This window comes from Enhydra lutris, unplaced genomic scaffold (assembly GCF_002288905.1).
Source record: "Enhydra lutris kenyoni isolate GAN:26980312 unplaced genomic scaffold, ASM228890v2 scaffoldscaffold47, whole genome shotgun sequence".
Taxonomy (NCBI): Eukaryota; Metazoa; Chordata; class Mammalia; order Carnivora; family Mustelidae; genus Enhydra; species Enhydra lutris.
The window spans coordinates 14,327,803-14,341,630 of NW_019154131.1; the positions used below are offsets into that span (position 1 = coordinate 14,327,803).

Here is a 13,828-nt window from a genome sequence, read left to right on the forward strand (position 1 = left end):
TTTTGTCCAGATAAGAGTATATGAAAAAGCAAGTAAAATACTAAAAGGGTGGCAAAGACCCCAGGAAAATATGCTTTAACCAAATCAGAAGAGATCCCAAATCATGAGGAGGGGAGAAAGGGGATAAAAAGAGGTTCAGAAAGAAAAAAAAAAAAACAAAAACAAAAACCGAAACAATTAAAAAAAGAAAACAAATAAAAAATATAAAAAAGAAAAGAATATATATATATATTAGATAAACTAGTTAAAAACGTTAAAAAAGAAAAGAGTAAAAGTTAAAAAAAATTTAGCAGAAGAAGAGAGAAAAAAAAATTGAAAAAGAAAAGAAAAATTAAATTAACTGCAAGACTAAAGAATCATGGGGAGAAAGCCATGAGTTCCGTGCTTTGCTTTCTCCTCCTCTGGAATTCCGCCGCTCTCCTTGGTATTGAAACTGCACTCCTTAGTAGGTGAACTTGGTCCTGGCTGGGTTTCTTGTTGCTCTTCTGGGGGAGGGGCCTGTTGTAGTGATTCTCAAGTGTCTTTGCCCCAGGCAGAATTGCACCGCCCTTACGGGGGGCCGGGCTGAGTAATCCGCTCGGGTTTGCTTTTGGGAGCTTTGGTTCCCTAAGCGTTTTCCGTAGAGTTCTGGAGGACGGGAATGAAGATGGGGACCTCCCGGTCTCCAGCCCGGAGGAGCTGAGAGCTGGGGCCCCACTACTCAGTGCGCCCTCAGAGAACAGCGCCCATTTACTCCCGTCACCCTGACCTCCGGCCGTGCTCCGAGCTGACCCAGCCTGTGACCGATTCAAGGTAACCCCGAGCTGAGAGCTCACTCCTCGGCTCTGTCTCTGTAGCCGGCTTCCCCGTTCTAATACCTGTAATCTCTGTGACACTCAGACACCTCGATCCTTCTGTGACCCTGCGGGACCTGAGGCCACGCTGACCCTGTGTGGGCTTCACCCCGGTTAAGCCTCTGGAGCAATGTCCCTCAGCAGAACAGACTTTTAAAAGTCCTGATTTTGTGCTCCGTTGCTCCGCCACTTGCCGAGAGCCGGCCCCTCCCCCCGCAGTCTATCTTCCCGTCGCTTTGGATTCACTTCTCCGCCAGCCCTACCTTTCAGAAAGTGGTTGATTTTCCATTTCTAGAATTGCTGTTCTTTTTCTGTTTGATCTCCCATTGGATTTGTAGGTGTTTGCAACCTTTAGATAAGCTATCTAGCTGATCTTCTGCTACCTGAAGTAGTCTCCGCCTGCTACTTCTCCGCCATCTTGACTCCTCCCCCCCCTTAAAAGAAATATTAAGGAGAATTTTTTTAAGTGGAAAGAAAAGGCCATAAATAGAAGAAAATTATGACAGGATTAGATCTACAAAAATCAGTCAAGTAATACACAAAAAGAAGTAGGGACACTGTACACATAAAACATGGAGGGGGAGTAAACATCCAGTGCTTTAAAAAATGTGTTCAAACTTAAGCAACCATGAACTTAATAATATCTAATGCTATATACATAAAATGTTACATATGAATTCCATGGAAACCACAATCACAAACCTATAATAGATACAAAAAGTAGTAACAGAGAAAGGAATCCAAGCATAACACTGAAGAAAGCCCTCATACTTCAAGGGAAGAGAGCAAGGGAAGAAAGGAAAAGAGAACTACAAAACAACCAGAAAACAAAAACAACCAGAAAACAACAAAATGGCAATAAGTATGTACCTTATTCAGTAATGACTTTAAATATAAATGGACTCAATACTCTAATCAAAAGAGTGTGACAGAAGGAATTAAAAAAAAAAAATGAAAACCCATCTCTATGCTGCTGATAAGAGACTCACGTTAGACCTAAAGATAAACAGAGAGTGAAATTGAAGGGATGGAAAAAGATATCCATGCAAATGGAAGCATACAAAACAAAAGCAACTAGAGTAGCAATACTTTTATCAGACAAAAGATAGAAACAAAGAGTGTAGCAAGAGGCAAAGAAGGGCCTTACATAATGATAACAGAATCAATCCAAGAATAGGATGTAACAGTTTTGAATATCTGAGCATCCCCCTAGGCGCACCTAAATATATAAAGCAAATATTCACAGAAATTGAATTTCACCTCAAAACACACATTCTTTTTCAGTGCACATGGAACGCTGTCCCAGATAGATCAATGTTGGGCTGCAAAACAGGAAGACTGAAATCCTAGCAAGCCATCTTTCCTGACCACAGCAGTGTGAAACTAGAAATCAGTTACAAGACCAATACTGGAAAAAACAGGTGGAGGCTAAGCAGCATGCTCTTAAAGAAGCAGTGGGTCGATGAAGTTAATCAAAGGAAAAAGAAAAAATTCATGGAGATAAATGAAAATGGAGACACCATAGTCCAAAATCTTTGGGATACAGCCAGAGCAGTTTTAAGAGGGAAGTTCACAGCACCACAGGCCTATGTCAGAAGGCCATAAAAGCACAAACTAATCTCTAACATCTAAAGGAATGAGAAAAAAAGCATAGCTCAAAAGTTAAAAGGAAGGAAATAATAAAGGTTAGAGTGGAAATAGAGACCAAAAAAAAAAAAAAAAAGAAAGAAAGAAAAGATCAGTGAAACCAAGAACTGGTTTCTTAAATAGGTAAATGAAATTGATACACCTTTAGCCAAACTCATTAGGAAAAAAAGAGGTCTCAAGTAATATCAGAAATGAAAGAGGAGAAATAACAACTAACACCATAGAACTACAGAGGATTATTAAAATATTGTGAAAAATTATATGCCAACAAATTGGACCTAGAAGAAATGGATAAATTCCTAAAAACATAGTCTTCCAAAACTGAATGAGAAAGAAATAGAAAATCTGAGCAGACTGATTACTAGTAATGCAATTGAATCAGTAATCAAAAAACTCCCAACAAGCAAAAATCCAGGACCAGACAGCTTCACATGTGAATCCTGTCAAACACTTAAGAGTTAATACCTGGTCTTCTTAGGCTATTCCAAAAAAATATGGGAGGAAGGAAAAATTTCCAAATTCATTCCACAAGGCGATCATTATTACCCTGATACCAAAACCAGATAAAGACACTACCAAAAAGAAGATTACTGGCCAATATCCCTGATGAACATAAATGCAGAAATCCTTAATAAAATATTAGCAAACCAGATTCAACAGTGTATTAAAAGGATCATTTACCATGATCAAGTAAGATTCATTCCAGGGATATAACAATGATTCTACATTCACAAATCAATTAATGTTATTAATAAGAGGAAGGATGAAAAACATCATCACATTAGGTTCTGAAAAAAAGCATTCGACAAAGTAGAATGTCATTCATGATAAAAACTCTAAACAAAATGGGTTTAGAGGGAACATAACATAAAAAAGCCGTATATGAAAAACCCACAGCTAACATTATACTCAGTGGTGAAAACTGAAAACTTTCCAAGATCAGGGACAAGACAAGGATGTCTACTCTTACCATTTTTATTCAACATGGTACTGGAAATCCTAGCTGTGGCAGTCAGACAGGAAATAAAAGACATCCAAATTTGAAAGGAAGTAAAACTACACTATTTGAAGATGACATGGTATTATATAGAGAAAACCTGAAAAACTTCACCACAAAACTATTAAAATTCAGTAAAGTTATAAAAGTAATAGCCAGAGGGTGCCTAGGTGGCTCAGTGGGTTAAGCCTCTGCCTTCAGCTCAGGTCATGATCTCAGGGTCCTGGGATTGAGTCCCGAATCAGGCTCTCTGCTCCGCGTGGAGCCTGCTTCCCTCTCTCTCTCTCTCTGCCTGCCTTTCTGCCTACTTGTGATCTCTGTCAAATAAATAAATAAAATCTGAAAAAGAAAGTAATAGCCAGAAATTGATAACATTTCTATACACTAAAAACAATGTAGCAGGAAGAGAAATTAAGAAGACCTTTCTGTTTACAATTGTACAAAAAGAATATCATACCAAGGAATACATTTAACAAAGTAAGTAAAAGACCTATACTCTGAAAACTGTGGAATGGTGATGAAAAAAATTGAAGATGACACAAACAAATGGAAAGTTACAACATATTCATGGATTGGAAGAACTGATCTCATTAAAATGTCCATACTACCCAAAACAATATATAGATTCAATGCAGTCCATATAAATATGCCAATAGCATTTTTCACAGAACTGGAAAAAATTATAAATTTGTATGGAACTAAAAAGATCCCTAATAGACAAAGTAATCTTGAGAAAGAGGAACAAAGGTGGAGGCTTACAATCCTAGATTTCAAGATACACTGCACAAAGCTATAGTAATCAAAGTAGTATGGTACTGGCACTAAAATAGTTGTATAGTGAAACAGAATACAGAGCCCAGAATACAGAGCCCATACTCTTATATGGCCAGTTACTCTATGACAAAGGAGGCAAGAGATAACATACGGAGAACATGTCTTTTCAACAAATGGTGCTGGGAAAATTGGATAGCTGTAGGCAAAAGCATGAAACTGGGCCACTTTCTTACACCTTACACCAATATAAATTAAAAACGGATTAAAGACCCAAATGTGATAACTAAAATCTAAAACTCCAGAAGAAAGCATAGGTACTAATTTCTTAGACTATGGCATAGCAATATATATTTTTTAAATATTTTCTTTACTTATTTGACAGAGAGATCACAAGTAGGCAGAGAGGCAGGCAGAGAGAGGGGGAAAGCAGGCTCCCCACTGAGCAGGGAGCCTGATGCAGGGCTTGATCCCAGAACCCGGAGACCATGACCTAAGCTGAAGGCAAGAGGCTTAAATCACTGAGCTACTCAGGTGCCCATAAGCAACATATTTATGGGTATGTCTACGTCTACTCAGGCTGGGGAAACCAAAGCAGAAATAAACTGTGGGACTACATCAAAATAAAAGGATGTTGCACAGCACAGGAAACCATCAACAAAATGAAAAGGCAGTCTGCTGCGTGGGAGAAGAAATTTGCAAATGATACATTCAGTAAAGAGTTATTACCCAAAATATATAAAGAACTTACATAACAACAAATAAACAATCCAATTTAAAAAATGGCAGATCACCTGAATAGACATTTTTCTAAAGAAGACATTCACATGGCCAAGAGACACATAAAAAGGTGCTCAAAATCACTAATCATCAGGGAAATTCAAATCAGAACCACAGTGAACCTCACACTAGTCAGAATGGCTAGTATCGAAAAGAGTAGAAAGAACACGTGGTCTGAGCATGTAGAGAAATGGGAACTTGTGCACTGTTGGTGGGAATGTAAATTGGTGCAGCACTGTGGAAAACAGTATGCCGGTTTCTCAAAAAATTAAATCTAGAACTACCATATGATCCAGTAATTCCACTACTGGGTTTCTGCCCAAAGAAATAAAAAACACTGTGTTTGCTGCATTATTTATAGTAGCCAAGGTATGAAAGTAACCCAAGTGTCCAGCAACCAATACAAATTGATAAAGAAGATACAGGTGTGTGGAATACTACATAATGGAATATTACTCCGCCATTAAAAATGAGATCTTGCCATTTGCAATATCATGGATGGACGTTGAGGGCATTAAGCTAAGTGAAGTAAGTTAGAGAAAGACAAATACTGCATGGTTTCACTTATATGTGGAATCTAAACAAAAAAACAGAAACAGTCATAAAGACAGAGAACTAACTGGTAGTTGCCAGAGGGGACGGATGTGAGGAATGGACACAATAGGTGAAGGGAGTTAAGAGATGGAAACTTCCAGTTATAGAATAGTCACAGAGAAGAGAACTACAGCAAAGATAATATGGTCAATGTTTTAATGTGACACATGGTGACTATATACTTACTGTGGTGAGCTACAGAATTGCCACACCACTGTGTTATACACCTGAAACTAATATAGCATTATCTGTTAACTATACTTCACAATGATTTTTTTTTTTTTTTTTTGAGAGCATGAGCAGGGTTGGGGAGGGACAGAGGGAGAGGGAGAGAGAGAGAATCCTAAGGAGGAGGCTCCATGCCCATTGCAGAGCCTCATGCAGGGTTTGATCTCACGACTGTGAGATCATGACCTGAGCCGAAATCCAGAGCCACACACTCAACCAACTGAGCCAGTCAGGCTCCTCAACAATAAAAGTAATCTAACAAAAGATATAGGGAGAATACACACACTATATGGAAGTAATAACTTAGCAAAGTTGAGGATATTAGAGCAATACACAGAAATTACCTGTATGGGGGGTTATGGGGTAACTGGGTGACGGGGATTAAGGAGGGCATACGATGAGCACTGGGTGTTATATGCAACTAAGGAATCATTGAACACTACACCAAAGATTAATGTACTATATGCTGGCTAATTTAAATAAAAATAACTATTTCCATATACTTTTCAATGAATAATACAAAAACGAAAGCTAGAAAATAATCCCATTTACATTAAAAAGAATAAAATAGAGGGCCCCTGGATGGCTCAGTTGGTTGAGCTCTTGATTTCTTGGGCTCAGGTCAATCTCAGGTTCTGGGATCAAGCCCCACCTGCAGCTCAGTGGGGAGTCTGCTTGAGGATTTCTCTCCCTCTGTCCCTCCCTCCCTCCACCCCCGTTTGTATCACACTCACTGGGCAGTCCTTAATTTGAGGCATCAGATACTAACAAGTATTGATGAGGATATAGAGAAATTGGAATCCTCATACACTCCTGAGTGTAATAAAAAGTAGCTAGCTGCTTTGGAAAACAGTTTCAAAGGTTCTCCAAATGGCCGAGTTATCATGAGACACAGCAGTAGCATTCGGGTATGCACCCAAGAGAAATAACGTACATATGTCTAAAAAATAGTGCACTGTGCTTAACAGCATTTTCTTATAGCCAAATAATGAAAATAGCCTAAATGTCCATCCACTGAGAAATGGATGAAGTATAGTACATCTATACAATGGATGATTATTTAGAAATAAAAGTTATGAATATTGATACATACTACAATATAGATGAATTAGAAAACATTATAGAAGAAACCACTCACAAAACACAAAGTATGATTACTTTTATATGAATATCCAGAACATGTAAATCTGTGGAGACAAAGTAGATTAGTGGTTGCCTATGGCTGAGGGTTTGGGGAGATAGAGGAGGGACTGCTGATAGGTTTCTTTGGGGGAATGATAATCTTCAAAAATGGATTGTAATGGTTGCAAAACTTAGGAATATACTAAAAGTCATGGAATTATACACTTTTAAGTGGGTGAATTGAATGAGAATTATTTCTCAAATAGTAATTAAAAAACTGAACTATGGGAGAAACAATAAAGTTGCAGATTATATTTAGGTTAGGTTCTAAAATCATAGCATAACATAAAAATCAAGTATATTCAAAGACCATCATGTAGCAAGTGGAAGAGCTAGAATCAAAACCTGTAGCAGCCAGTATTTCTCCTTTTAACAGAGGACTTTGTTATTTGAACACAAATGAAGTTCTACTAGTTGTCTTTATTAAGAGGCTGTGTTGAATGAAAAATACAGTAGCTTGTTCTATGACAGGCACTCTCTGAGGCTGACTAGGGAGCTACTGGATACATATTCCCATCTCAACTAACATGGGTACAAAGAAAATTATATAGTTGCTGGAATTACCTGCAGTGTTAAAGTTTTCCCTTTCTTCCAGGCCAATCACCCTTTGTTGATTTTTTAATTTACTTATTTTTAAAAATATTTTTTTTTTATTTATTTGACACAGAGCACAAGCAGGGGAGTGGCAGGCAGAGGGAGAAGGAAAAGTAGATTCTCCGCAGAGGAGGGAGCCCCATTCAGAACTCAATCCCAGGACCCTGAAATCATGATCTGAGACGAAGGCAGATGTTTAACCCACTGAGCGACTCATGCGCCCTATTTACTTTTTTTTTTTTTTTTTTTTTTTTTTGAGAGAGCACGAACAGGGCAAGGGGCAAAGGGAGAGGGAGAGAGACTCTTAAGCAGGATCCACACTGAGCATGGAGCCCCATATGGGGCTTGATCTCACCCAGAGGGCATGGCCTGAGCTGAAACCCAAAGAGTTGGATGCTTAACTGACCGAGCTACCCAGGCACCTGGACTTTGTGTATTTTTAATATTAGAATGATTAAATCCTAGTATTAAAGCTCTTTTGTAATTTATGAAATCTGTGAGTATTTGTTCTTAGTAATTCTGGAATTACCCTTGTTTCAATTTGGATTATACTCTGCTATATTTAATGGCAAATAACGGAAGCTTAAACAGGTAAAGATTATTCTTTCTCATAAAGAAGTTATGAAGTGGACACTCCATGAGTGGGAGGCAACTCCTGTCATCAGGGACCCAGGCTCCTGATGTAGTGCCTTTTCCATTGGTTAAGGTTGCTTCATGGTCACAAGATTGCTGCCAGAGTACAAGGTATCACATCCCAGCCTGAAGAAGGAACCCCTACATTCAGGGAGAAGGCAAAGGGACTGGACTTTCGTATCTGAAGAAAGCAGGAAAAATATTTTTTAGCTGGCCACATTGACACATAATTTTACTAGTAAAGGGGGGAGGCAGTGTTGAATAAAGGACAATACTTGTAGAAAATGCTACAACTCTGGGGAAAAAACTGTTTAAACAAAAGTAATTAAGAGTATTCTTATTTACTGTGTTCTTATTATTAGATTCTGAAAAGAAATTATCTCTCCTGTCAGAGGAACAAGAAGAAACAAGCACTTTAGTAGAAACCATCAGGCAGAGTATTCAACATAATGATGTTCTTAAACCCATCAACCTACTTTCACAGCTAATAAAGCCAGACATGAAAAGACAAAGGTAGGAATCCAGTTTTTGCTTCATGCCACTCAAGACAATTTCATGTTTAAGTATTATTTTTAGAATATCTCTAGTTGCAAAGGAAACATACTCAGTGTAGAACACCTGTTTCAAAAAGTGCTGCCCAAATGTATCTGTTCATACTTGAGCAAATATTATAAAAGTTGTGTGTGGAGGAATAAAATTTAGGTAGTTCATTCGTGTCTAAAATGTAGAGTCTTCGGGAAACCTTACTGCTATTCACTGGAAACCTTCTATGAATTCATTAGCAATGATGTCAGTACATATGTACTTCTTGTTCGGGCCCTGTCATACCTGCACATCTTTTATTTTCTTGTGGGACAGTAAAACAAAACAAAAAAACCTGTTTAGGAATAGAAACAATTTATGTAAGTGATGGAAACAGTAAATTACAAAGGATATAGAGCTTTCTTGATCCTCTACTATTGTCTGCTCACAGGCTTAGATCAGTACTCATCCCAGTCAGTATAAGTGAATTTTGCAGTGGAAACTACAGAAAAGGTGGCATAATAAATGCTACCAAATACCAGCAGTTGGCAAGAGTTGGCAAGTCCTCTGCGAGTTTCTTTGGTCATGGCATCTTTGAAGATAACCTCAGAAGTGACAGAGCATGAACTGATTATGAAAATGAATGGATCCTTTTGTAATCTCACGGTCTAAAGGGCAGCTAGTTTCAAGCATCTGTAATTTAAAGGCAGAGAAGGAAAATTAGAAATAGGTTACGGCTTCTGAAGCTTCTGTACAAGTCTGTATGAAGCATTATCAGAATCAGCATTACTCTGATTTTTTTTATATGTTAAGTACTCTGAAATCAGTTCATTTTTTAAGCTTTCCTTCACTTTTAACTGAGCTATGAAGCTCATTTTTAGGGTTTGATTTGTTACACTTTTATGTTCACAAGCCAAATGTAGTCTATCCTTTATTGATTAAAAAATAATAAAGATCACACCACTTTTCACAGTGTCCAAGGGTTTTAGACCCCTAACTTATTTAAAAATTAATGTTACTTTGTCAAGTGGGAAAAGATGAAACTCTTTTGCAAATTATAATGGCAAAGTAGAGTTAAAACAGTTACCTGTTACCACCCCATGCAACTGATAATCTGCGTATGATGTTTGAGTCCCCAAAACTTAATAGCTGTTGACCAGAAGTCCTACCAATAACACACACAAAACACATTTTGTATGTTGTGTTATATAATGAATTTTTACAACAAAGTTAGTAAATACCTTTACAGTACTCTGCTGTATTGAAAAAAAAAAAAAATATAGGTGGACCCATAAAATTCAATTCCATGTTGTTCAAGGGTCAACTGTATATTGCTAAAATAGTATAATAAACTTAAAACACACCACTTGAAATAGTTTTTAGTGTGAAGCCTTACGTCCAAAACTTTTTAAAAATTCAAAGTAAATTGCAAAAGGAGCACAGAATTCACCATACTCTCACCCAACTTCCCCTAAACGTGACATCTTCTAACTGTAGCGTTTTATCAGAACCAGGACACTGACATGGGTACGTTACTGTTAACTAGACATAGAACATAATCATTTTTCACCATTTTACAAAACTTCCATGTGTGTATTTTTATGTTCTCTACCCATTAACTTTAAAAATACTTGTTTTATAGGAGTTTATACCGAGAAATCCTCTTCTTATCATTAGTATCCCTTGGAAGAGAGAATATTGATATTGGTAAGTTGGTTAATTAAGGATTACTAAAGGAGGTTCTTCATTTTCTAAAGTAATTTACAGAATTGTAATTGGTATGGGTAAATACTGATCCTCTATTTTCCAAAGATTTCTACTTTTAAATATGCAGTTTATAGATATATATGAAATTACTGACATTTTTCATTTTATGACTTCTAACAAATTACAACTGCATTTTTGAAAATGTCTTTCAGAGGCTTTTGACAACGAATATGGACTTGCATACAATAATCTATCTTCAGAGATTCTTGAAAAGCTGCAGAAAATTGATGCTCCACCAAGTATCAGTATGGAATGGTGCAGGAAGTGTTTTGGAGCGCCTCTCATTTAAATAAGATGTTCAGTAGATTTTCAACAAAGTTTGAGGGAAATAGAGTCCGTTGGCAAACATTCAAGGTGTATTCCAAATGCTAACAGTTGATGAAAGGGAAATGAAGTTAGCGCTTGGGACAATATATAATGAAATATAATTCATACTGAATCATCTCGCAACATAAAAATGCCCCAGGGTTAGTTACCTAAAAGGCTTGCAACTTCTGAATGGTTCATCTGCCTGTGCTTGATCCAAAACTGGTTTTGGATTTCTCAGTGTATTTGATAATGCGAAACTACTCATTCTTGGCGTTTGTTTTTATTTTAAGTTGTTGGTCTTGGGGAATAGCAGTTTAATGTAAACTTGCCTAACCCCCCCCCCCCCAAAAAAATGAAATCTCAATTACAGGAGCAACTGTTTGTGTATGTGTGTGTATATATGTGTGGCTGTGTAGCTATTTGTATGTACAGCCATATTATATTTATTAAAATTCCTAGACTGCGTGTTGCAATACAGTTTTCTGAAAGGGGTCTGCAACTATTAAATGACTACTACTAAACTCAGCTGTAGTCATTAATCAAAATTACCTTAAAGTCTGAGGGCAGCCTTGCCTTAGGTATTCTCTTCCTTAGTGGATTTTATCTTTAATATCCAAGTTACTTTTCATCCTCTTCCCAATACCATGTTAATTTACAACAGCTTTAAGATTGGAATAAAGGAACCAATCATAGTTTAAATAAAATCAAACCAACTTCATAATTTACAAAATTGGAACGTGCTTAAAATTTTATATTTTTGACCTCAAATTGTTCAGGTACATCAATTGTTGCTATTGGTCACTTTTAAAAACCTGTGGGATAAACTTGCACTGCACACAAATTTTATTCTTGTATATTTAATTTGTATGCTTGTTATTTGTGCATTTGTAAATAGTTTTTTAGGATGGATCACTTAAGTCTTAAAACGTTAAAGCTTATTGAGCTTGTTGCCAGTAGATTCAAGAAAATCATGACCTCACATGCCCGACCTTTATCATGCCTTTCATTAAAAATCCTTAGCAACAATTAAGTTTGCCTTAACCCTGCAAGATTTAAAAAGCCACTGGTTGTGTGCTTTTACAGTAATTATGCAGATGACTGAATTAGTTGATAAAATTTCCACATGTCACAAATCTCCCATCTGGTGTAATCTTTTAGAACTTTTTACTATACCAGTCTTTAAACATTTCAGGGCTAATCTAACCTATGCAGATTTTGTTTCAATTTATTATGAAATTGCTGAGTGAAAGAACTTGACAGAAATTATGTACAACTCATTACCTTAAAAATGGATCATTTGCACTATCTCAGAATATGTATTTTTGCAATTTAACACTTGGTACTTAACATTTACTGTCCCAACAAAGTTTGGAATTACCTTACATCTAAGCTTGAGGTTGAAAAAAAATGGAAAATTGTTTGCTGTTTGCTTAAGGCTCCTGAAATGTGTGCAATTCTAACCTTTGTGATTTTTAGAGTTCGATATTGTGTTTTCCCCCTTCTCTGTAGTCTTCATTAACTTGAACTAAATTACTTACCAAAGCACTTCCTACTAAGTGTAATGAGGATCGCCTCACACATTTAAGATTTGGCTCTACCATACCAAAGTATACATTTCCTAGTAACTTTTTACAGCATTCTAAATAACTCAGCCATTATACATTGGAAACCCTACCCTGCTGCTTTCATTTAGAAATAGGGGTGGTTGTTAAAAGTGCACAAAGGCCTCTTCTAGTACCTACCACAGAAAGGGGACCACTAAAAATTTACTACAAACAAAACCGCAAAAAAAAAAGGCCAGATAATGCAGTCATTATCCATACATTTAGAAATATCTAGGATGACTGTAGCAATGTATTAAACTTAAAAGCCTGAGAAATTCTGCAAACAATCTTTCAAATTAGTCCAGATGTTTAGCATTACTTCTTACTAGTTTTGGATTTGATAGTCGTGAGTTTATACCGGACTTGCCTTCTGGACTTTACCCCAACTGCAGTGTTTATTCCTTTTTTTTTTATGTTATCACTTACAAATGCTACATTTTCCCTTTCTGCCTTTTTAGTTTGACCTTAATTTATGGAACATCAGTTGCCAATTACAATTTTTCATGTTATTCAACTTTTTAATACCATGTGTTAAGAGCAGCATTGATCTCCCTTTTGTCTATCTTCCCAGCTAGCTGGTTCAGTCTGAGGACTGGCATTATTGGCATCAGCTGGGAACTTATTAGTAATGGACAATCTGGGGCCACAAATCTGAATCACAATCTGCATTGTGCAAAGCACAGCTTCAGTCTGTGTTAAAGCAGTTTGAAAATTTTACTTACCTGTGGTTAAAACATGTATTCCAGCAAATAAGGAATTCCCATTCTTCACCCTTAAAGCCTGATGTGCCTTTTTAAGAGCCTTCTAGTCTATAAAGGATACTTCTAACTGCAATTACTATATAGAAACTAGACAGGCTACATTAGAAGTATACTACTTTGTGCATCCTTCACTGATCTAAGTGTTTCTTAAAGGCACAGTATGAAACCATAAAATGCATGAGTAACAATTTACTAGAGTTGAAAAGCTTTTGTTAATATAATTTGCACTGGTTTTAAAAGCTTTGTGAACTGTTTTAAAATGGTATCTGTTAACTATGCTTTTAACAAGGTATCTTTTTTACATATGACAAATGTCCATCTTCTTAAGGGCACTTTTCATGTATTGTGTATAGATCTTTAAAACTGTACTCCTCAAAATAAAGTGTACAAAATATTAATAGTCCTAGTCCCTTATTTCCCCCAAATTGTTCCACGCCTTGCTTGAAAAAGCAGTAGCTACCTTATGCTCAGAATCCTTTCCTGAGCCACCCACCCATCCCAAAAGAAACCCTGTTCTGGCCATCCACTGTTACAGTACTGTCTCAGCTGCTCACCTTGAAGGGTTTCACTTTGAAATATCTCTTGCACACTTTATCCACCATCAGA

General features: G+C 36.8%; 1 protein-coding gene across 4 annotated transcripts in view; it reads left to right on the top strand.

Annotated features, from left to right (window-relative positions):
- The window catches only part of LOC111156566 (DENN domain containing 4C), a 153,106-nt gene extending 139,490 nt beyond the window's left edge, over positions 1–13,616 (top strand). For 3 of the 4 annotated variants that reach the window (XM_022517541.1, XM_022517544.1, XM_022517542.1), the window contains 3 exons: positions 8,622–8,772; positions 10,424–10,488; positions 10,701–13,616. In XM_022517541.1, coding sequence (XP_022373249.1) covers positions 8,622–8,772; positions 10,424–10,488; positions 10,701–10,837 — 353 coding nt within the window. In that variant the 3' untranslated portion in view covers positions 10,838–13,616. The other variant, XM_022517543.1, reaches the window with a different exon arrangement.
- The last annotated feature ends 212 nt before the right edge of the window (positions 13,617–13,828 follow it).